General features: G+C 43.6%; 1 protein-coding gene across 2 annotated transcripts in view; it reads left to right on the top strand.

Annotated features, from left to right (window-relative positions):
* LOC119800376 (mitochondrial intermediate peptidase) overlaps nucleotides 1-23,699 on the top strand; it is a 123,879-nt gene that overhangs the window by 36,950 nt on the left and 63,230 nt on the right. For both annotated transcript variants that reach the window (XM_038310541.1, XM_038310540.1), the window contains exons 11-14: nucleotides 4,007-4,160; nucleotides 5,557-5,634; nucleotides 7,332-7,536; nucleotides 8,762-8,871. In XM_038310541.1, coding sequence (XP_038166469.1) covers nucleotides 4,007-4,160; nucleotides 5,557-5,634; nucleotides 7,332-7,536; nucleotides 8,762-8,871 — 547 coding nt within the window. The remainder of the gene's footprint in view (nucleotides 1-4,006; nucleotides 4,161-5,556; nucleotides 5,635-7,331; nucleotides 7,537-8,761; nucleotides 8,872-23,699) is intronic.

The raw sequence follows: 23,699 nt of genomic DNA, 5'->3' as shown, positions 1-23,699 counted from the left end.
CCTGCAGAAAGGGAACTAGCACAGACACATGTGGAAGTGTGCTGCGATGACGGTCTTTAAAGTATCCCTCCATACAGGAAATCCCCAGCCTCTTTGTAAGCCAGGCTTTCTCTCCTCTCCAGATTGCTCATCTTACTCAGGACAGAAGTGCCATATCTGATGAATAATTTAGGGGTTAAGACTGCCCCTTTTCTGAGGGGGGGGGCTCAGTCACGTAGCAGACTGCCTGCGACTCTCCTGCTCTGAGAGATCTGAGACAAGCGGGCACCAGCCACCAGCAAGGGCATGCTTATCTCACGACTCTGGTGAACTCCGAGCACACCTCGTACTGCAAATGGATCACGACACTCTGTCTCTCTCCTACAGAAACCATCAGGCATTTAGCCTGTAGAGAGAAAAATGCCGTTCGGCTAACATGTCAGCAGCAGGTCCAGCTCAGGATTGGGCACTCCATGCTTTGGGCCCTGGTGAGGGCATTGAGTACAGCAGTTGAGCTTGAAGTCTGTGAGTGGCTTGAGTCGTTGGGTGACCTCCACAACGTCTCCCAGCCTCTCCCTTCCTGGGAGATGAGTCTGGAGACTCAACGGTGCTTGGTTTGGGTAGCTCTACATCATTTCTACCCCTCAGCTCCCTGCTCTTTGCTTGTGTTTTGGTTAAGCAGTTTCTTTTGAGGGCAGGCCACAGTAAGAGCAGAATGTTCTAGCAGTATTTCAGGATTCCTTTTCTTCTCCCACTACTGGCAGGAGGCATTTTTCTCCATGTTAACTTTGGGAACTGCAGGGCTCCTAGAAGTAAAATGCAAGTGTGGGGTACTGTACAAGACCAGGAGTTGTGGCTCACTCCCTGCCTCTCCTGTTTTTGGGGAAGCCATTTGCTGCGTAACCTGGGCGCAGCAGGGCCCTGCTGCTCTTCCATTTGTTCAGCTCTCGCTGTTAGCTGTGGCTGTGGCCTTGTCTCCTCAAGTGTCTGACCAGAAGCCTGGCGCTTCCTTCCTTCTCACCAGGTGTTTCTTCTCCTGGTCTCATGGTGTTCTTCTCTAAGCAGTGGTGGCTCTCTCTGTGCTGTCTCCTTCCACCCCTTCTCTCTGCAGGTCCTGGGAGCTGCCCTTGATCAGATGCAGGGCCTCCTCCCACAGCTGCAGCAACACCTCCTTGTTGGTCCTGAAGGTCTCAGGTTTCATGGCTGCTTTAAAGGTGTGCCTTCGAATTGTACGGTTCCTTCCTCCTCCCACAGTCTTTCTTCTCTGGCGTCCAGGGCAAACTCGCCTTTTCTTCTGTGCACGGTTGTGTGTGTCCTAGGCAGTCTGGCTCTCACTTCTCCCCACTGCCTCACTCACGCAGCCCTGCCTCCTCTGCATCTCACAGGAGAGCAGACTAACATGTCTTTCCCGTCCCTGATGTCACCTAGCACTTCAGCCCCTCATCAGCCACCTGAAGCTCCGGAGGAGCCCTCTCTGCGCTCCCTGCTCTCCTACAACCTGTTTCCCACATTGTCCAACCTGCGCCATTCCAGGCCTCATCTCTGACTGCATCACAGGCAGCCCCTGAGATGGAATGTGCAGTGTTGTAACTTCTGTTTATAGATGCTCTGCAGTGAGGCCATTCACAGAGCACAGCCTACAGAATGCATGCCTACTTCCTCAGCACTCTCTCAGGTCTCTGCTCTCTACCCCCTCCTCCTCGCTCCATGTTATCTTCATACCCTTTCCTGTTTCTCTCTGCATTATGAAGGATGCCATGTTTAGCCACATCGCGTTGTCATATTTCGGTCATGCTGCTGCTTCCGCTCGTTCCCGAGTGTGAATTCCCCCCGGTCCTCCCTGTGCTCTACAGGCAGATCCCCTTCTCACCCTGTGGACTGTTTGTCCCCTTCTCACCCTGTGGACTGCTTGTCCATCATTCGTTCCCACGTCTGTTGAGCACCAGCTCTAAACTTGCTGCTCCAGGTTCAGCACACACTGTTGTAGCTCTTCTTTCCTGCTCCGACTTTGTGGGCAGCAGCCTTGCGTGAGGACTCCACTCCAGTATCACTCTGAGCACCCAAATTCTGCTTTCCTGGACGATAGATCAGAAATCATGTTGTGTGTTTGGATTTCATTACCAAATCTGTTTGGTGGAATTTAAATTTACTCTTGTGTCTGGATATTCTATGTAACATTTTTATTTTATATCAAATTATATAGTTAGATACATACACATGTTTATATTTTATATAGAATATATAGAGTGAGAAAGTAGAAATGTAATGAGCATCTATATTTTTTCCTCGAGTCATTATTTTTGACTGTGGCTATAAATTATAAATAATAAATTATAAATAAATTATAAATAATGATTTAGAAATAAACATTTGAATGATGTATTTGCATTTTCTTGGTTATGTTGGAATACATAGAGCATATAAAATATTATTTGGAGATGAAAGTAACTGTGCTTACCAGTTACGCTATCTATAAGATGTGTATAGTCAAAGAATATATGCATCTTAATATATCTCTAGCATTTTTTCCATAAACAAATACTTTTCCAGATGTGAACTTTAAAACGACTTAGCATGCTTTAAATTTTATTTACTTTTTGTTCAATATTTTTGTATACAACTCATCCTTTTTAAATGATAAATTTTATAAAGTGAGGCCCTTATGATTGACACTGTTCACATTTTGCATGTAAGTGTGTGTGGCTGGGTCACTGAGACTAAATACTTAATGAGGTCATTGAAAGCTTAAACAGAGAAGAGGTCAAGATTAAGGAATGATGGGCCGGTGAGATGGCTCAGTAGGTAAAGGTGCTTGCTGTGCAAGCCTGACATGAGCTCTGTCCCTAGAGCCCCCAGTGGGAGGAAAGAACCAACTCCTAAAAGTTGTCCTCTGACCTCTGCTGGCATGCTGTGGCACGTCACATGCTCTCTTTTGTGTTCTCTCTCTCTTCTCCTCCCTCCTTTTCTCCCGACATACAAACAAACATACTCTAATAAAAAATACACTGAGTACAGGGACTACATCTACCCTGATTACCATAGTACTTTTGATGCTAGAAATAGAAGATGCTCATCTTTCTAGAGAAAAAGGAGTTGAGTAGCCCTCAAATGATAGAAATATGGTGGTCCTTTGGTGTCACGGCAGGGGGTGACTTCATGGCTCCCTGTGGATGTGCAAATCCAGTAGTAGAATGGCCTCCTGTTTGCGTGGGCCGTGGCACGGCCTCCCAGAGAATTTACCTGTCTCCTTATACTACCTGATTCAGTGGTCATTATCCTTAGTTGTCTGTAGGATAAGGAGAAAAAAAAACATTAACAAAAAATAGTCCATACATGTAGGAAATGAGTGACATTCTGAGTGAATTTGTCTTGTTTGACATGGCCCTGTCAAGGACCAGTTCCTCAGCCCTATGAGAGTGACAAAGGCTTCCCCAGGTTAGGCTCAAAGGGATGTCGGCAGTGTGTGCAGAAACGTCCACCATAGCTTTCTCCCTCAGGATATCTATGGCCTAGAGACTGTGCCTACCAAGACTAGCTAAGTCTGTCTCCTTATTCTGCTGTATTTGGTAACCCCACCTCCTTGTTCAGCTGTATGCAATACCCCTGCCTTCCTGTTCAACTGTATAGAATACACACGCTAAGCTTTTGGGGTGCTATGGCTTCTCCATCAGAGAGCCCATGTTACCCAATCTCAGCTTTTTTGAATGTATGTTCTTTCTTCATTTCCTCACTGCCCTAGTCAGGCAGGGTTCTAGGATCCAAGCCTTGCAAGGATAGGGCTCACACAAGTTCCAAAACCCAGTCCATACAGCTGACATATCCTCTACTCCCCACCCTCCCACGTGTTTTGCGCTGCAGTTGTTTGAGTTGCTGGTTGCAGAACTAGAGACTACAGACTGCCAACTGTAGCCTCCTTCTGTGAATTATTTTTTGCCACTCTGGTCTTAAGTATAGATGAACAGTTAACTGAGTATACCTTCTGTAAGTAAATTGAAGAAACACTGTTGACCTCTCTTCCTTCTCCTAGGTATAATATCGAGCCCAGTTTATATTGCCCATTTTTCTCCCTTGGAGCTTGCATGGAAGGCCTGAACACCTTATTTAACAAACTGTTGGGCATCACCTTATATGCAGAGCAGCCTGCAAAAGGAGAGGTGTGGTGTGAGGACGTCCGGAAACTGGTAAGCCTCCCCCGGCTGTGTCAGTGAGTCCCAGCAGTTTCTCCTTGGAGGTAATTGCATTCTGACAGAGCGCCCCAGCTCATTTCTCTTTCGTAAAAAGTTCAAGCACCACTTCTGATTTAGGACCTTGCATAAAGGACCTAAACGCAGAACAGCCAGGTTCGTTCTCCCAAACAAGTGTTCTTAGGAAACCGGGTAAACCGCTGATTTTCCTTCACATGCTTCGATACGGTCATGAACTCTACTTGTAAACAGTTCGTTATTCCTGACTATATAATGTCAACACCTGTCCCTTTGTAGTTCCCGCATGCATCGTTCCCCTTCTTGTCAGTCTCTTTCATGGGTTTGCAGTGGTCTTTGCATCAGACATTAATTTTATTCTGTGTGTGATTTATTTGACTTTGGTGACAACTTCAAGCCTGATGTTTCGCCTTTCTCCTATTAAGACCCACTTTACTTGGGGTGTGAATATTTAAAATCTTTCTTCAGGAGGTTTTGTGGCTTTCTTGCCCCCATACTAATTTACCCCGTAGGTCTCATGGGGCGGTGACATTTACTGCATGACGGCTGTGCTTACTTCACTGTGTGCCCAGTCATGTCAGCTGCCTCGCTGCCCCTTGGCCATGTTTTGGGCTTGGGATAGGTATGGAGCAGTTCAGCTAGGAGAGCACTCTATCTCTGTTGTTACCCACAGAAGATCCCGTCATGTTACTAACTTCCTAGACGGTACAGGTTAGGGAAAAGTCAGCATGTAGTAGAAGGAAAAGCCAGTAACAGGCTAGAGGATAGATGCAGGTAGCCGCCTGGGCCTTCTGGGGTAGCATCAGGTCCATGGTGTTCCTTGTCATCTCCTGGGTGCCTTGAATCACTTTGGGCACCCAGGAGATGAGTGGTGAATGAATATACTTGCTTGAAAATTTAGAACAATAAATTGGAGCTCACTCTTGTAGAATCACTAAGTTCAGAAAAACAGACAAGATGGAGCCGAATGACTGCATAGGGAACAGAGTTCTGTCCAAACGCTTGTATCAGTCACGTAAGATAGGGAAGGAAAAAGAATTTGCCACTAACATTGTCAAGCCAGCCTTTCTTCCCCAGTCTTTTGGGTTGTTTTGAGAACAGCCCTTTGTGCAGAGCTATGGCTACTGTAGTTGATGCAGAGGAGGGCACACGGGACACAGGGCCCCAAGGAGGATGTGTTCTCCTGAACATGGGATTCTCAAGTCAAATGATTCAGAGCTGGGGCAAAATAGGTGAAGAACTTGAGCAAGTTGGGATGTAAAATGTAATTAAAATAATCATGGCTGACTATGAGTATTTAATACACAGGGCCTTGTGTTCTATTTTGGGAGTTTTGGTGAGATCATTGACCATTGAATCTGAACTTGTATTCTAGGCTGTTGTTCATGAATCTGAAGGGTTGCTGGGGTACATTTACTGTGATTTTTTCCAGCGAGCAAATAAGCCACATCAGGTAAGCCTTCCTTTACAGGCTGCCTTGTCTAGAGGTGGCCATCAGTTTATCAGTATGAGTGTGAACTTTCTGTCATTTGTATAATATCTGAAGGCACGAAAGAGTTACTAAATATGTAAATGTGAAAACAGGATAGAATCTGACAGTAAAAAAGGTCATGAGGAGAACTGCATGGACTCATATGTGCTGTTTGAATCTGGAATGTGATGTTAACTAAATTAATAATTAGGATTGGTCACTTTTTACAAGCTCTTATTTTTGAAAACCAGCACATAAACACTTTCTATATTCACACCTTTTAATGTTTACCCCAGCCTTCTGAACTAGACTTTTACACTAAGGGAAACTAAGGGCAGTGAAGTTTTGCACTTGCCCAGGACACAGATCGAGGTTCTTGAGTCTTCACCCCAAACATTCTGTCTGGAGCCCCAGCTCTCAGCCCCGCTCCATGACAGACAGTTGTCCTACTTAGCACTGTCAACCTGACACATTCTAGAAGAGGCTCAGTTGAGTGATTGTCTTTACCAGGTCCATCTGTGGACATGTCTGGGAGGGATTGTCTTGAGTGCTAATTGGTAGAGGAGGGCTGAGCCCACTGTGGTTGGTACTATCCCTAGCCAGGTGGTCTTGGGTGTATAAGAAAGCATGAGTGAGTGAGCTAGCAAGCAGTATTAACTCCATGGTCTTTCTGCTTCAGGTCCTGTCCTGACCTCCCTCAGTGACAGACCTGAAAGTGTAAGCTAAGTGTTTTCCCCCAGCTGCTGGGCCCATGGAAGCTGTTGTGCTGCCAGTTAGTTCACGGTGTGGGAAACACACAGCTTGCTTCGCTTCTTTCGCTGTGCGCTAGATTTCCCCACAGGTCACCTTCAGCATTTTCATGCAACTCGTTGGAAAATACCATGACTTTAGGTTACCAATTACAATAACAACAACTAAAAAAAAAACAGCAAAAAAAAATGATAGCTGTCATTTAGTAGTGATCCACAGTTTCCAAAGCGTTTGAACAGAAGTGAGCCTGGGAGGTGGGATTTGACAGGTAGCAGTCTGCATTCTGTAGATCAGGTTTGTGGTGGTAGATTGCTTTCCTTGGTGATTTGTTTAGGAATAAACGAGACGACCAGAGGACAAGTCAATAGTCTCTGCGTCCCAGCTTTCCAGCTTTCTTGAGTGGGTGGCAGTTTAAGAATTGCCAGCCCTGGCCTCTGACAATCAGTGGGTTCAGACCCAAGAGGCAACATATCCAGCTAATGTGTTTGGATGCAGAGTTTGGCATTTTCAAGGCATAGTTTCAGTTGTCTGTCCTCATGTCCTTGTGAAGGAGTGACAGTATGTCTGCTTCAGACTCTGGCTACCCAGGAGTAAGGATGGCAGACTGAAAGACTTTCTGTTGCTTGCCTGACACATAGCAGGGCCATTAGTGCTTCCTCCCACCCACTGTTAACACTTCTGTGTGGGTCTCAGCTCTTCAGTGCCTCTACCCAGCACTGGACACGTCAGGGCAATGCATGCTTCTGGAGTTAGCTGAGTGAATTCAGTTAGTAGCTTAAAGATTAAGGTTTTAAAAAATAAATAAATATATAGGATAAAAACTGAGTAAGTTATAAGTCTGAACTCACATATTTCTGTAGAGTTTTATATCTAGACATGTTCTTTAGAGTGTTCAATACCTTTGTCTCTGCTTATTTACCTTCTCAAAGGACTGCCACTTCACCATCCGAGGGGGCAGATTAAAGGAAGATGGAAGCTATCAGCTCCCAGTCGTCGTTCTGATGCTGAATCTTCCTCATTCCTCCAGGGACTCTCCCACCTTATTAACTCCCGGGATGATGGAGAATCTCTTCCATGAGATGGGACATGCCATGCATTCAATGCTTGGACGAACTCGGTACCAGCATGTCACTGGTGAGGAAGGCTTGTTCCGGGAATCTGTGGTGATTTCTAGTGTCTGGCCATTGTTTGCTGAGTCTTTTATCTCAGATGAGTTTCTAGGTTCTTTCCTGCTGCTCTCTCTTGACGGGAGGAAGACTCAGTTGTCAGTCTTGAACTTGTGCACTTTTATATTCTATGATGTCCCAGGGAACTTACACTTGTGTGTATGTAAGATTAGGGTCGTGTCTCCTCAGTCGCTGGCAGTTACAAGTGAAAATTCCTTTTCATTTATAAAACTCCAAAGTATGAAGGATCTTTTACCTGTGCTACTACTGGGCACAGGTAAAATTATGCTTCATGAATTTTAATGATGCCTGATGACATTGAGGATTTTATTCTTAGCTTTCTTGTCTCTTAAATTTTTTGTTTTATTTTGTTTTAAATATTTTTTTGAGACAAAGTCTCTAGTAACCTAGGCTAGGCCTTGAACTCACTGTATAACTCAGACTGGACTTGAACGCCTCATCTTCTTGCCTCTACCTCCCAGTTACTGGGAATACAGGTGTGCACTACCACACCTGGCTCCACTTCATCTTTAGTCTCCCGCTTACTACTGCCAGTGGTCAGCATTTGATCACCTAGTGAGGTGTTGGCATTCCTTGCTCACTAACAGCTCTGAACACACAGAACTTGGGTAAGAAAAAGATGTTTGAAAAGAGTGTGCGTGGGTTGACTGGAACAATGCCGTGTCACCAAGAGGGTCTTAGGGGATTTGTTGCCTTAAGGAACTTTGAATTTAAAATATTGATTTTCCTTCCCAAGGATTGACTTTGTAACAAAGCAGGAAACAGCTTAAATAAAGCCCTTTGAAAACATGGAGGCTAAAAGCATTTGGTAATGGAATTCATTGAATTAAATACAAATGCCTTAATTGTTGTAAAAGGGTTTTAATTTGTATTTCATGTCAAGCTGGTATAGCAGAAGACAAGCTATGTGCAGAGGGTGTGAGCTCTTGCTTTGTAAGATGTTTTGGCAGCTGTGCAAATACTTTGTTTTACTTTTGATATAAAGAAAAAATATAGGATTATAATAAACTTTTCTGCAAATATGTACAAATATATTATAGAAGTAAAATATTGATTCAATAAATTAAAGCTTATCATAGTTCATCAGAAGTACAAATAGAAGTTTAAAAACTGCACATAATATGAAAGACATACATGTTGATTTAACTCCTATTTTTCTTCTCCCATTTTAGGGACCAGGTGCCCAACGGACTTTGCGGAAGTTCCATCTATTCTAATGGAGTACTTTTCAAATGACTACCGGGTAGTCAGCCAGTTTGCCAGGCATTATCAGACGGGGCAGGTAGGAACCACTAATACAGCTTAATCCTTCCTAATCCAGAAATTCAGAATTGAAAACTGAACACTTACACAGTTACAAGTAGACAGTCACAGACCTGAAATCATGCAGCAAGTCACAGTAAAAACCCAATACACAAAACAAAATGCCTCTTCAAGTGGCCTCCTGTATATATAAGGTAACACTTCTCTTCATCAGTGAGTTCCTGTTAAGAGTTGGGTTCTATTCCTAAACTGTGTTAGCTGTGTATGTGCAAACACCCTCAACCTGAAAAAGCTCAGAATCTGAACTAGCAGGTCTGGTTACAGGCATTTTGGATAAGAGGTTCTCACCTTGCTACTGTGTTGTACGTTGGGGTGCCATGATTGGCTTTTATGGCTCCTGCATAATGTTGAACATTTTGTGCTTATTTCCTTTGTTTTCTCAGGCACCACCCCTCAAGCTGTCAAATCTTATTCCCGTCACACAGTCATGTACAGAAAACTAGCTACCCTTTATCTGCTGCCAGATCTTCTGCTCTTGTTCCCATCTACAAGGAAAGCCCCATGCCCCTACTTTGCCCTGCTGTATACTGGTTGGACGTTCAAGCTTGTCTCACTACAGAGAGCTTTGCTTCCTGACATTTGTGTCTTTGCTTGAATTGTTTTCTTAGCAACTTTATTATCTGAATGCTGTGAAATCTGAAAGTTCCTTAATTCAAGTTTGTGCATGTGTGTGTGCGTGTGTGCGCGCGTGTGTGTGTGTGTGTGTGTGTGTGTGTGTGTGTGTGATGCATTGCAATTTTAAACAACTTCCAAGTTAACAGGAGAGTTCCCGTGAGTATGACTGATGGTATGTCGCCCTTGAATGACCCACATGTGTTTTTGTTGTCTTTGTCCTGTGGTGCTGGGGATCTAGCCCACAGCCTTGCACACGCTAGCCATGTGATCTGCCACTGAGGGACAATCCCTACCCACTGTCCCATGCTCATTGGAAAATACATTCTTGTCCTCTGAGCATTTCCCATCATAGTGTGCCCTGCTTCCCATTGCTCTTTGCATCTCTTGGTCCTAGACCTTTGGCTAGTCCTGGGGTGGGAGAGAGTGAAAGGAAATTGATTGAGTTAGGAGGAAACGAAGGGCGGATCCCACCTTAGCTTTCATCCCCTTCTGACTATCTCCAGATGTGGGTGTGACTTGATTGTCTTTTGAGGGCTTGATTCTATTTTCATCAACTCTTGAAGAGCAGATGTGTTTCTAGGTAGCTAATCTCAATGAGTCTTCATTATAATCTAGTTTAGTTATTAAAATGGCAAAATTAAAGGTACTGTTGCGGAGAGTTGTTTGGGGTTATGTAGGCGTGGTCAATGGTGTGTGTGGCAGCACACACTCCTGCGAGTAGTGCGGCCATTGATAGCTGCATGCTGGGGTTTGAGTGTGCTAGGAATTTAGTAATTGCTTTCTTCATGAGGTCTATGGAGTAGATCCACGTGCTGCGTACCCAGGACAGCAGGGAAAAGCCCGCTCAGACTGCAGGGCTCAGACTGCCTAAGGGTGCAGGTTGTGACTAGAAGAGGGTAGTGAATACCTGAGGTATTGGAGAAGGGTGTAGGAAGGAGGCTCTGCACCAGCTCTCACTAGCCCTGTCTGTTCTGTTAAGGGCAGGCTAAGGATGTGAAGCCTTAGCCAGAAAGTTCTGACTGAGTTTATGCTTCATGCCAGTCTCCACGTCCCACAGTTACAGGTAAAAGTCAGGCAGTGATCAAGCGTCTTGCCTTCAGTTCCTGAGGCCAAGACAAAATGAGCCCTTTTGGCTAGAAAGACCCCCTCTCCCCCGGGCCTGAAAGTCCTCACAAGAGCTTGTGGAAGACTTGGGGGTGCAGGTAGCAGGAATGGGGGAAAAGTCTGTGGTGAAGGACTCAGGTAAGCAGGAGTAACCTAATGAGGGAGGAAGTGAGGAGAGTCTTCCCGGGGGGGTGGGGGGTGGAATGACATCAACAAATGATTACTTTTCAGAAGTGTCCCTGGCATCAAGAAGTGACAGGTGGGGATGACTGGTCTGGAGTCTAAGGGAACAGTTGACTTAGTGAGCTGTACAGAATTCTGAGGAGCAGGCTGGGAGCATTGCATACCTGAGGGCATTTTGTATGAGCCGCCCTGTGAGCAGGCCCAGCTCCTCTGTCTCCCCTCTGGCCTGCCTGCGCTTGTCTGGAAGCTGCTCCTGTGTGTACACTCTCTTCTCCACACACACCTCAGCCCAGCGCAGTGTACACTGGACTTTGCCGCTCCTGGGCGCCTGCTGACTTACACACAGCTCCGCCCCACTTGCTGGCTTCCCCAGATGCTGCCTTTAAACTGTGGCCTCAATCAGCCCTTAGCTGTGAGGGCTGGAAGGTCTCTAGGTGGGTGATGAGGGTGATCCTGACCACTGCTTTCCAGCTTAGGGATGACAGTGTGGGGTGGGGCAGTCTTGCAGGATTTCCTAGAAGTACAAGCCCCCAGAGGCCTGGAAAGCCGCACAAGTAGAGAACTTAAGGTAGCAGGGATGGCCAGAGAATAGGGCAGAAGGGGAGAGAAGAACTAATCAGGGAGACTCCTCTAGACAGTGGAGTCAAAGGTGGACATTCCATGTCAGAGGATTCCATACGGCTGAAGTTTAAAAGAGAAGTTTGCAGGTTCTTATTTGGATGTATTAGTGTGTGACATTGTTGCCCAGAAGGCATTAACAATACAAACTTAAATCTAGAAGTTAAATGGGCCCTTCCAGTGTGGGGGACAAACGGCAAAGTGATGGCTGGAGGAAGGGAGATTAGTAGTCACCAGTGGAGGGAAAACAGAAGGTGCAAGTCAGCGACGCAGGACTGAAAACAAGGGTCTCCAGGTAACTTTCAGAGTCACGGTGGTTTTGTGGTTTTGTGGTTTTGTTTTTTGTTGCTTTTTTTGGCATGTGCGTCCGTGTGTGAAATCCTGAGTCCAAATTCATCATTGGCACTAATGTCAATTTCAAACAGGCAGAGGAATGGAGAGGGCCCAGAGACACTGCACAGCAGGTGAGGGAATATTCAACAAAGGGAGGGGTTCCCTCAGGAAGAAGAGCCCTTTCAGAAGCTAAGCATGGTGTAATTCCAGCACTTAGGAGGGAGAGATACGGGTATCGGGAGTTCAAGACCAGCCTGGAGACCCTATCTCAGAAAAAAGAAAAAGCCCCTTGAAGATAGTTGCAAAAAACCAGCAGTAGGCCCTGAATGCACTCCAGGATAGACACGCTTCGGGAAGCATTAAGCTGCTTTGGATTAATTCCACACAGACTCAAGAAGTCATGTCCAGTGCCCTTCAGGACTTGCCGACACAGTCTAAGGAATTTAAAGTAATTTTGTGATTTCATGGAGAATACAAAGCATGCCCACAGGCAAGAGACATATAAATCAATGCTCTTAGATCCTCAGAGGGCTCGCCTCTTGTTCTCATTAAGACACCCTGTGGCTGATCCCCACCTCCTTTTATTTTAAGGACAGTTCTAGCCTTAAGAATACAGAGTTAATTACTAAATCCAACTCTTTATAAATACATGACAGATGAGCTCAGGACAGTGTCTTCATGTTTAATTTCCTGTCCAGTTGCTTTCAGGGAAGGATCTATCCTCCTCCTATGAGGCATATTCTAGAAAGTTTGCAGAGTCCACGATAATCTTTCAGGAATTCACTGACATTGGCTAGATGGGAGTGCAGCCAGTGAATTCCTTAAGCTGGAAGAATTAGACGTTGGCTTTTGTGATCATAGCTGCTGTGCACAGATCAGGTGACAAACACTGGAGGCGTTCAATTGACAGTGTCCCCTCAAATTCATCACCTCTTGGATCACATTTGGGGACCTGTGGCACTGAATGTCCCTCTCCTCTCTGCATATTGGTTCCAGCCTTTGGTCCTTTACATATACTGTGTGTAAGTATAGAATCACCTATAGGCAGCCCATGCTTCTGGGGCATGTTCTTTATCCTCAGTAAACCTTTCTAATAGGCAACATCCTCTTCCTCTGAAGCTGCTGTCCTTTGTTGTATACCCATCTGTATTTAATGGCAGATGTGTCTCCTTACCCCCAAATCCATCATAAAATCACAAGCAGTCTTCATAATTACCGGGTTCTTAGACTCGTGAAGATAGTCTTAGCTTCTACACCCAATATTAAAAATATTAAGCATTTCTGGACTTGCTTCCTGACCTCTGACCTGCTCCCAAAATACCTCCCTAGTAAGTGAGGTGTGCCCAGAGTTTTCCTTTCTTTCTTTACCGATTCCTAAATGGCAGGATCACTTTGTACCATCTTAGGGATTGTAATCTTTTCATATCAGGCTTAGGTAAGATTTTAAAATTGAGCCCAAGGGTAGTGGTTAGGGTTAGGGTTAGGGTTACGGTTAGGGTTTCCTTTGTTCCAAGATTCTTTCCCCATCCCACTTTTTCAGAGTAGATTTTTTTTCTTTTAAGCCAGAACTCTGACTGAATTGAAGTAGCCAAGTTCCTAGGTAGACCAGATAGCTGCTGTACACTCTGCATGCAACAGTAACCCTCCTCCCCCCATTTCCAAGTTTTTAGTTTGTAGATTATATTATCATTGATATCCAAACTTCCTTGCTCAGAGCAGGGTGGTTTCCCTTCCTCCAGTGACCTGTCATCTAAGGGACAGTCAATGCACTGTACTGTATCTTACCTGTAAGTTGTCCTGGTAGGATTTCCACTCACTCTCTGCTGCTCTAGCTTTATAATAAGCTCAGTGCCATATGACCAGTTCTCCACAATTTGTTCCTCAAAAATTTTGTCTGTTCCTTGGCCCTTGTGTGTTTTCTAGAGATTATGGAATCAAGTTAGTTTTTTTAAGTATAAGAATTCAGTATTTGTATGTCTGCACCAGCATATTTGTGTATATGGTGTATCTGTGCCATATACTAGTGTCAGGATTGAGTCTTCAAACTCATGACTATGGCATAGCTTTTCATTTATCAAGTCTCTTGGGAGTATTGGAATAAAGTTTTAGTGTTTTCTTCCTAAGGCCTTAGCCAACTCTTGCCAGACTTAGTTCTAAAATCTTCAGCTTTCATACTGCTGTAAATATTTTCAGCAACCTGGTTCTAATAACCTGCCTGTTGACTTTGAAAGGTCTCTGTGGTAGTTTGAATGTAACTGGCCCCCATAATCACATAGGGAGTGACACTTTTAGGAGGTGTGGCTTTGTTGGAGTGGGCGTGGCCTCATTGGAGGAAGTGTGTAACTGTTGGGGGCGGGCTTTGAGACTTCCTATGCTCAAGATACTGTAGCCTAGTATATCAGTCAACTTTCTGTTGCCTGCAAGATGGAGAACTCTCAGCTACTACTCCAGTACCACGTCTGACTGCATACCACCATGCTCCCACCATGGTGATAATGGACTGAATCTCTAGAACTGTAAACTAGCCTCCCACAATTAAATGTTTCCTGGTAAGAGTGGCGTGGCCATGGTGTCTTCACAGCAGCAGAGCCCTAACCGGGACAGCCTCCTCATCAGTTACTTCTACTGAGACTGTGCTTGTTTTCTTTCTGATTCGCATAGCTCTTGTTTCTTTTTCACCTCATTCCATTTTTTGAGTAGAAGCTGTATGTGAATATGACTTGCCTTGATCCTGATGGATGTTTTTGTTTGCTTGTTTTTGTTCATCCTGGTTTTTAAAGGAATGTCCCTACTGTTTTATCATGAAGGAAGGCACTTATTATTGGTTTGGTAGAGATCCAGGAAAAGTAAATTCCTTCCTATTTTTAGCATACAGAGTTTTGCTTTTTATTATTATTTTTTAACCATTAATGATTGCCATATTCTACCAGATTTTTCCCCCACATGTCTTGAGGAATTCAATAGTGATTATAAGTGTTAGGAACTAGCAGTAAGGCCCTTTTAAATTCTAGTATTAAACAGCTTTGATACTGAATTTGTATTTTTTTTTAAACACAGAACTGACTTCTTACTTGTATGTTTTGAGTAGAGGAGATTTGGGTTTATGAGAGAGATCAGCTAATGACTTTTGTTTCTTTGGTATTGAGTATAGGCCAATATCTAAAATGAGCTGGTGTGTTAGTGTTTGTTCCTTCTGTTCTCGATGTGTATGCATGCATGGGCCTGTGTGTGTGTGTGTGTGTGTGTGTGTGTGTGTGTGTCTATGTGTGTTCAATGAAGCTATAATCATCTGTTTCATAAGGCTTTGTCAAAGTTCATCTCTAAAGCCATTTATGATTTACTTTCTCTGTGGGAAGATTTTTAGAATGTGGTTCTTTAGTAGTCATTGAGCTCCTTGGATGGACTTTCTTCTTAGTAAGCTTTGCTAAGTTGTAATTTTCTAGAAATTTAACCCAAGTTCTTAAGTTTATTGGCATAGTTATTTGTAGTATTATTTTATCTTTCATTTTCAGCTTCATCTGTAATTATATCCCTTTCCACATAGTATTGTTTTTCTCCTTTTTTTCTTTATTAATCTTGGCAGGTGTTTGTCCATCTTATTAATATTTTCAAAGAGAAAATGCTGAGTCTTTTCTGTTTGGTTTGAGTTCAACTCATTACTTTTTGGTTTTTTTCCTTCCTTGTCCCATCCACTTTCCTGATTTCTTTTTCATTTTCTTTGTCATCTTTTTTTTTTTTTAATAGAATCTCATTACGTAGACTTCATTAGCCTTTGCACTCACTTTGTAGACCAGGCTGGCCTTGAACTCATTGAGATCAACCTGCCTCTGCCTCCCAAGTGCTGGAATTAAAGGCATGTGCCTCAGCTTCCCTGATTTGTTAAGATGGCATTTAGCTAGTCGTTTAGACTTATATAATTTACACATTTACACTGCATGCTTTCTGCTTAAAATTTCATAATGTGGAACAGGGTCAAAGTCTTTCTAAGATGCCCCAGATGTCATCATTTTGCTGCTTTCTACTTTTTCTAGGCTCCATAAAATTGAATAATTATCATCCTATGATTCACATTTAGACTAAAGTCTTCAATGGTGCCCAGTAAACAGAGTGCATTCACGACATGCAAGGGAAGTAGGGTAATTCTACAGTGTTTTCCTTTGGTCTGTAACTAACTGTGTCTGACGGTGAGGAGGGGAAATCGTGACTGAGTGAGTGCTGGGAGTCAGTGCCAGCAAAGCTCTGTACTTGAGTACAATAGTGGTGCCCTGTACTGCTGGAGACCTGTGAGGACCCTTTCACCCAGGCGACTGACTGGGCCTCAGAGATGAGGTTGCAGAAATGTAAATTGAAGCCACTGGACATATGAGTGCTTATGGCATGGATAAGTTAATTAAATACTAGAACAGGACACTCTGTTGGATGCCTGGAAGAACCATGGGCATTTGGGCTGGGTAGAGAACCACCAGCCACGATGTATAATTCCTAAGTGTATAGTCAGCTTTAGTGTTTTTTTCTTTTATCATTGAGTCATTGAAAGCTGGTCTCAAATTTTCAGAAGAGGCATAAACATTTTTGTTTTTAAATAAAAAACAATGATAATCATAGAAAAATCCAAATTGAATGACTATAATAAACAAACGAAATGACTGTAGTTATTGGCAAGCTATTTTTTTAGTTGTTGAAATAACATGTGCACCATGTTCCCATTTATCAATGGCAAAAACTGGGATGGGGAATCCCTATTTATCTGTCTGTTACTGTTTGTCTGTCTGTCTGTCTGTCTCTCTCTGTCTGTCTGTCTGTCTGTCTATCTACTTTTGTGTATTTCAAAGCTGAACCTTGGATTTGAAATTTACTAGCACAGTGCTGCAGGAAGCACTGTTCATGGAGTTTCCAGCATGAGACAGTCACCTGGGCACTGAACATGTGGTATGACTCAGCTCCGCATGGGCTGGCAGGAGGAGCCTGTGGTATGGCAAGGGGCAAGGCACAGTCCTTTCCTCAGTGCACCTGTGTGCCCTTTGCGGAGCTCCCTCAACCAGCATTGGTTAGAAATGGGCTCCCAGGGAAGTTACCAGAACATCTGGGAGTCCATGCCAGTTTGGGGGAGGCCAGTGCCAAGGTGGACCTAGAGAGGCTGAAAGGAGAAGAACGTGGGTTCACACACAGGATGTAGTAGTAGTATGCAGGTTAGCTTGTGTGCATGCCTTCGTTTCTTTAAGGGGTTTTATGTTTTAGAGTATTTTCTTTTCTTGGTTAGAAGTGTACATTGCTTTAATCATTTCTAAGTCAGTGCTTTGAATCACTCGAGTTTTCAGACTATGGATAGGACTGAGAACAAGAAGCTCAAGTACTCTTGGGGAATAGGCATACCCTGCAGCAAGCCAGGGAATCTGCAGCAGGGAGCTTGACTGATCTGCTGGTGAGCTGGACCTGCTTCCACCACAGAAGGGGTGACCAGACAGGATCCCTGAAAGTCAGTGGGCCCCAGCCAGGGCCAGGGCCAGGGCCAGGGCCAGGGCCAGGGATAGAGCTCCCTGGATTCCACCACTGCACAGTTGAAAGAGTGGATAAAAAGGTAGGTTATACACCTAACCCACTTACATTTTTTTAAAAAATAAGGTTTTGCAAGTTAGCATGCAGTGCATTTTGATCATATATCCACATGTACCCTCCTCTCCCAACTCCTGCAGGTCTAACCCGCTTTTCCAGATGACACATGTAAGGACCTTTAGAGATAAGGGTACTCAGCGTACTGTTTGTGAAACATTTAGAATTGAAGCTTTTATTACATTTCTTAGATTTGGTGTGCATGTGTGTACATACTTGCGCAGAGGTCAGAGGGCAACCTGCAAGAGTGAGTTCTCCTTCCACTGTGGTTCACAGGGTCATCAGATTTGGCAGTAGGAGCTTTTATCTGCATAACCATCTTGGCCCTAGGATTTAACTTTTTACTAATTTTGTCTTTTATTTTGGTTTCCCAAAAGAATTGGAAAATACACTCTTTATCTCAGATAAAATATGTGCCAAGTAGAAATTTATAGTTGTTTATCTGGAATGTTGGAATTACATGTTTTGAAGATCAGAATTTTCTGAGTGGTTTGAAATGAAAATACTTTAAATACTGCAGACTTTTTAGTTTTAAAACAAACTTGGTGAGTTCTGGCCAAATGCTCTTTAGTTAAGCCTGTTCCCAGGTCCACATGTTCATGAAGTGCTGTGTACTTTAGGAGACGGTCAAGTTTTGCTCTCAGGACCGTTTGTCTGATGTGATGAGTGTCAGCCTTCAGGCCTTGCTGGAGCTTCCAGGAACAGCCTGGTGCACTCATGCAGCTTCTGGAGCTTCGCTTCCTACTCTGCTGGGCTGCTTTGAGCTAAATTTATTCCTTTCGGTGTAGGAATCGGGAGAAACGTCTCTTTATATGCCACCTTCAATTCTGGCCTCATTTGATTTTCCTACTGACATTTCCCCTACTTTCACATTGCTATCCATTAATTATGCTAATCGTGTATTTGAGTGCATGCTGTAATCCCTGTGTTTTGTATTGTTACTACTAACACTTTTGGGGAGAATTTGTTGGGGTATTAATTTAAAAAATGAAAAACTTTGTATGGGAATGGCCTTGTCATTGGGTAGCAGGATGCTTTGATTGTAGGGTTGGATTTTGAAATGGCACAGCTACCACCCTCTCCACATCTTCACCTTCATGTGATGCAGTTAGCAGGATTATGTTTTATCTGATATTTTAAAGAAAAAGAAGTACAGTTGTTTTAAAAACCCAACTTTAAAAAGGCAAACTTTCTTCAGAGGGTCCAACTGCAGTGGAGTTTTACAGTAGGAGAGAGATTCTGGTCAGATCACCTCCAAATACAGAAGGACCTAGGCTTGTATAGGGCAGAGGGCTAGGGCAGGGTGTGATCTCCCCTGCCTGTGTCTCCATGTGATCTCCCCTGCCTGTGTCTCCATGTGATCTCCCCTGCCTGTGTCTCCATGTGATCTCCATGTGATCTCTTCTGCCTGTCTTTCCATGTGATCTCTTCTGCCTGTGTCTCCATGTGATCTCTTCTGCCTGTCTCTCTGTGTGATCTCCTCAGCCTGTGTCTCTGTGTGATCTCCCCTGCTTGTGTCTCCGTGTGATCTCCCCTGCCTATGTCTCCATGTGACTCCATGTGATCTCCCCTGCCTGTGTCTCCATGTGATCTCTTCTCCTATCTCTCTGTGTGATCTCCTCAGCCTGTGTCTTCATGTGATCTCCATGTGATCTCTTCTGCCTGTCTTTCCATGTGATCTCTTCTGCCTGTGTCTCCATGTGATCTCTTCTGCCTGTGTCTCCATGTGATCTCTTCTGCCTGTCTCTCTGTGTGATCTCCTCAGCCTGTGTCTCTGTGTGATCTCCCCTGCTTGTGTCTCCATGTGATCTCCCCTGCCTGTGTCTCCATGTGATCTCCTCTGCACATGTCCCCACCGTCTTTCACTGTCTACCGGGAAGCTCTCACTATTAGGACTATTCTTGGACTGCTAATTTCTTAAAGTGTGGTCCAAATTAATTTTCTATCTTTATAAAACACCCAGCCTCAGAGACCTTTTTGTAGCAACAGAGAGCAGTAACATGTTGATTAAGCAGGAGTCTTCTAAAAGTAGACAATGCCTAAATTAACATGGAAACTTAAATTCGACAGAACTCAAGCTGAGAGAACCCTTGTTGTCTTCCCCTAACTAACCTCAGTAGCACCTCCTACTAGCAGTTTGTTGGATGAATGGATGAAAAGTTGGCTGGTACCTTTAGTATACTTCTATTTTTAGCATTTCATCATTTTCTTTGAATTGGAAGCATTCTCCATCTAAGGCTCACTCGTGTACTGCACAGTGGCTGGGCATCAGGTGAAGGTGCGGAGGTCTACAGATGAGCCGAAGGGGTGAAGTTTGTATGTGAGTGTTGGTGTGGCTGTACAGCTGAATACTTTAAAGCCAGGTGTTGTGTTCTACAGGAAATTGACATTAAGTGCTGTGCTTGATCCTGAACCCAAGGGAGCTGAAATAATAAAACTGTCTGTTTGGTTTTCAATAGTGTTTTTTTTTTGTTTTTAAATATTAAGATGGGCTAGAGTGTAAGTTCCCAGAAACCCAAGATTTCTGTCTGTTTTTCTTGACCCACAACTGTACTGTCAAGGAAGGGCAGGCTTTCAGCAGACACTTGTTCAATGAACTATCTCTTGGTGAAAGCCCGAGTCGGGTGTGGTACTGAGCACACTGTCTTGTTACACATGCTGAGGCATTGCCAGCATCTCCATGCATGCCTTTAATAGTTCAGACATGCTGATCCTTTCTCAGACTTTGCCACCTTCCTGTCAGGAATGCCTTTTTGATGAAACATTGACCCGTTGGGTGTGTCCCACCCTCCAACCATGTAGTAAGCTCCGTGGGTTCCCTGCTGTGACAGCAGGAAGAGGCAGCTAACATTCCAGCTCTTCTTGAGCCACAGGACCTTGTAGGATCTGAGTCTAAGGATGTGGACCAGCCCACCAAGTTGACTGCTACAGCAGGCAAGAGAGGCCAAATGACATTCTAGCTGAGAGGAAAGCACGGTGTGTGTGTGTGTGTGTGTGTGTGTGTGTGTGTGTGTGTGTGTGTGTCTCACAGGCCACTTTTTTAAAGATTTATTTATTTATTATGTATACAGTGTTCTGCCTCCGTGTATACCCACATACCAGAAGAGGGCGCCAGATATCATTACAGATGGTTGTGATCCACCCTGTGGTTGCTGGGAATTGAACTCGGGACCTCTGGAAGAACAGCCACCAGGCCAATTTTTATTGACCTCTACCAGTAATCATGAAACCACAGGGAGCAGCAGTAAACCACAGGAGCTGCCTCTTCCTTGGCATCTGCTGTGCTAAAGCTGACATACTCATTGCTTGTTTTGTGTAGCGTCTAACATGTCTGGTTTGGTTTATTCTAGGTGTGCGTGTGTGCATTCCTGTGTGTGAAGCTATGGTAAAAGGAATAATTTTCCCTGACTTAATTCTCAACAAGTTCATTATTTGTAAATAGAAAATCTGCTGTCACCCCCCCCACACACACACACACCAGTGTATGCTCGTGACCTCCCCTCCTACTTCTGTATGTGATCTCCCTCTCTTCCTCTGGTTTATGCATGTGTCTCTGTGTGTGCAGGTGCACATGTATGTGTGTGTATATGTGTGTGGAGGATAGAAATTGTTGCATGATGTGTCCCATTGTTCTCTACCTTATTTTTTAAGATAGAGTCTTCACTGAACTCACTGATTAGCTAAACTGGATTATAGGTGTGTGGTGCCAAACCCAGTTTTTTGTATGAACGCTGGAGATATGAATGCAGGCGGTATGAATACAGGCTTTCATGTCTGTAAGGCAAAACAGTTTACCCACTCAGACATGTACCCAGTGTACCCAGTAGCAAAGCTGCCAGTTCCTATGTATTGATTTTGTATCCTGCTACATGGCTGAAAGTGTTCATCAAGTCTAAGAGTTTCCTGATGGAGTCTTGAGGGTCTTTTAAGGATAGGATCAAGTCATTTGCAAATAGGGATGATTTGACTCCTTCCCTTCCTGTTTTCTTCCTCTTGTCATACATTCTAAGACTCTTATCGTTATTCCAGGTAAGAGCAGTGAGAGTGGGCTCCTTTGTCTCCTGATTATAGCTCCATTGCTTTTCAGTTTTCTTGTTTAAGTATGTTTGTGACTGATTGAGATGTGTTACTTTTATTGATGTGGGATTCCCCTCTGTATGCTGTGAATATGTTTTATTACCATTGGCTAATAAAGAAGCTGTTTTGGCCTATGGCAGGGCAGAATAAAGCAAAGCCAGACAGGAAATCTGAACCGAAATATAGAGAGTAGGTGGAGTCAAGGAGACGCCTTGTAGCTGCTAAAGGAGACAGATGCTGGAACATACCAGTAGGCCACAACCTCATGGTGATACACACATAGATTAATAAAAATGGGTTAATTTAAGATGTAAGAGCTAGCTAGAAATATGTCCAAGCCAGCAGTCAAACAGTGTCATTAATATTGTTTCTGTGTGATTATTTGGGTCTGGGCAGCCGGGAACGAAAGAGCAGCCTCCATCTGCATTCTGTTCCTAGGATCCCTGGGGCTTTTATCATGAAGAGATGTAAAATTTTGTCAACAGTCTTTTTTTGCAAATCTATTGTAATGATTGTGTGATTTCTGTCTTTACATGTGACTTGCACATGTTGATCAGCCTTCCATCCATGAATGAAACAAACTTGGGCATGGTATATTATCTTTTTAATATACTCTTAAATTCAATTTTCAGGTATCTTAGTGGAAATTTTTATGTCTGTGCTCATTGGTAGAATGGTTTAAGCATTTCTCTTTTAGTCTCCGTTTCACTAATTTCTTATCTTCATGGTTCGGTGCTACCCACAGCTTTTGAGTTTCACTTCTTACTCACTTCCTTCCCTAAGACCTTGATGTACATGATTAGGTTATTGAAAATCCTTCTGTCTGTTGTTTGTTTGTTTTTTAAGAAAGTGCACACAGATATGAACTTTCCTTTTAGAAATGACTTGGTTGTATCTTAAAGGTTCTGGTAAGTTATGCTTTCATTTCCATCTGACTGTAGGAACTGTGTAATTTCGTTAGTAACAGTGATCATTCAAGAGTCTACTGTTCGGACCCCTTGGGTACTTATGCGGTTTTTGTTTTTTATTATTGAGCTCTGGTTTTATTTTACAGTGCTAAGAAAAGATACATGAAATTTTCTTGGTTCTTTTGTGTTGGTGAGACTGTCTTTCTGACCTAAATTGTGGATTGTTTCAGAGGGAGTGGATGGGTTGCTGAGATTGCCTTCCCATCTGTGGGTAGACTATTGGGTAGGGAACCCATGAGCTCCATTCGACTCCATTATTTCTACTCTGACTTTTCAGTCACAAGTCCTGTGTGAAGATGAGGGTGTGCATCGAAGTCACCTCCAGTTGTAGTATCGGGGTCCCTCTGGCATTTTATGTCTATTAGTGTTTGCTTTATGAAATAAGGAGCCCCAACATTCAGTGAATGGATATTTACAGTTGTTAGGAACTTCTTGATGAATTGTCCCACTAATTAATTTGTAGTGAGCTTCTTTACTAATTTTATCTTGAAGTTTACTTTGTTCGATATAAGAATAGCTATCTATGCCAGCTAGCTTGTGCTTTCTGTTTGCTTGATAGATCAACTTCTGGCTCTTAGTCTGCAGGTGTCTTCGCTTGTGAGGTATAGTTCTTGAAGACAAAGATCCCACTAGAACCTTGATCTTTTGTCCCAGTCAGCTAGTCTGTATCTTTGTTGATAAGTAGAGGCCAGGGCCACTTACATTTAAGGCTATTATGGGAGATTTCTACTAATCTCTGATTTTGCTGTTTTTTCTGTTTTAGTTGTCTGTTGCTTTCTCTTCTACTAGTTTGCCTATGACTGTGTTGGACGTGATTAGTTTTTTTCTACCTCTCCTTTTGTTTTTCCTTCTCATGAAATTTTTTTCCATGTTCTTGTAACTGAAACTTTTTCCTTACTCTTTATATTGAAATGAATATTCATTTAAATATTCTGCAGTGCTGGTTTGTTTGTTTATCATTAACTGCCTTAGTTTTAGCTTGATTTGAAATGTCCCTTCTCTGTTTTCAGGTTAGCTTTTTGGATGCTGCTGTTTGGGGTGGCAGCAGCTTGCTCAGAGCTTGCAGTATGTCTCTTCATGTCTTCTCGGCCTTTGGGCGTGCTGCTGCGAATGCTGCTGGAGTCAGCACCTTTCCATGACAGCCTTAAATGCTGTTCTTTTTTATTTCTGACACCTTGACGTGAAGAAGTTCTTCCTTGTTTGTGTCTATTTAGGGTTCTGAATGCCTCTCGTGGTTGAACTTTTTGCTACAATTTAATTGACTAAATATTCTGTGCTT

The sequence above is a fragment of the Arvicola amphibius genome, chromosome 13 (genome assembly GCF_903992535.2).
Source record: "Arvicola amphibius chromosome 13, mArvAmp1.2, whole genome shotgun sequence".
Classification (NCBI taxonomy): domain Eukaryota; kingdom Metazoa; phylum Chordata; class Mammalia; order Rodentia; family Cricetidae; genus Arvicola; species Arvicola amphibius.
This window is presented reverse-complemented; position numbering and strand designations above follow the sequence as displayed.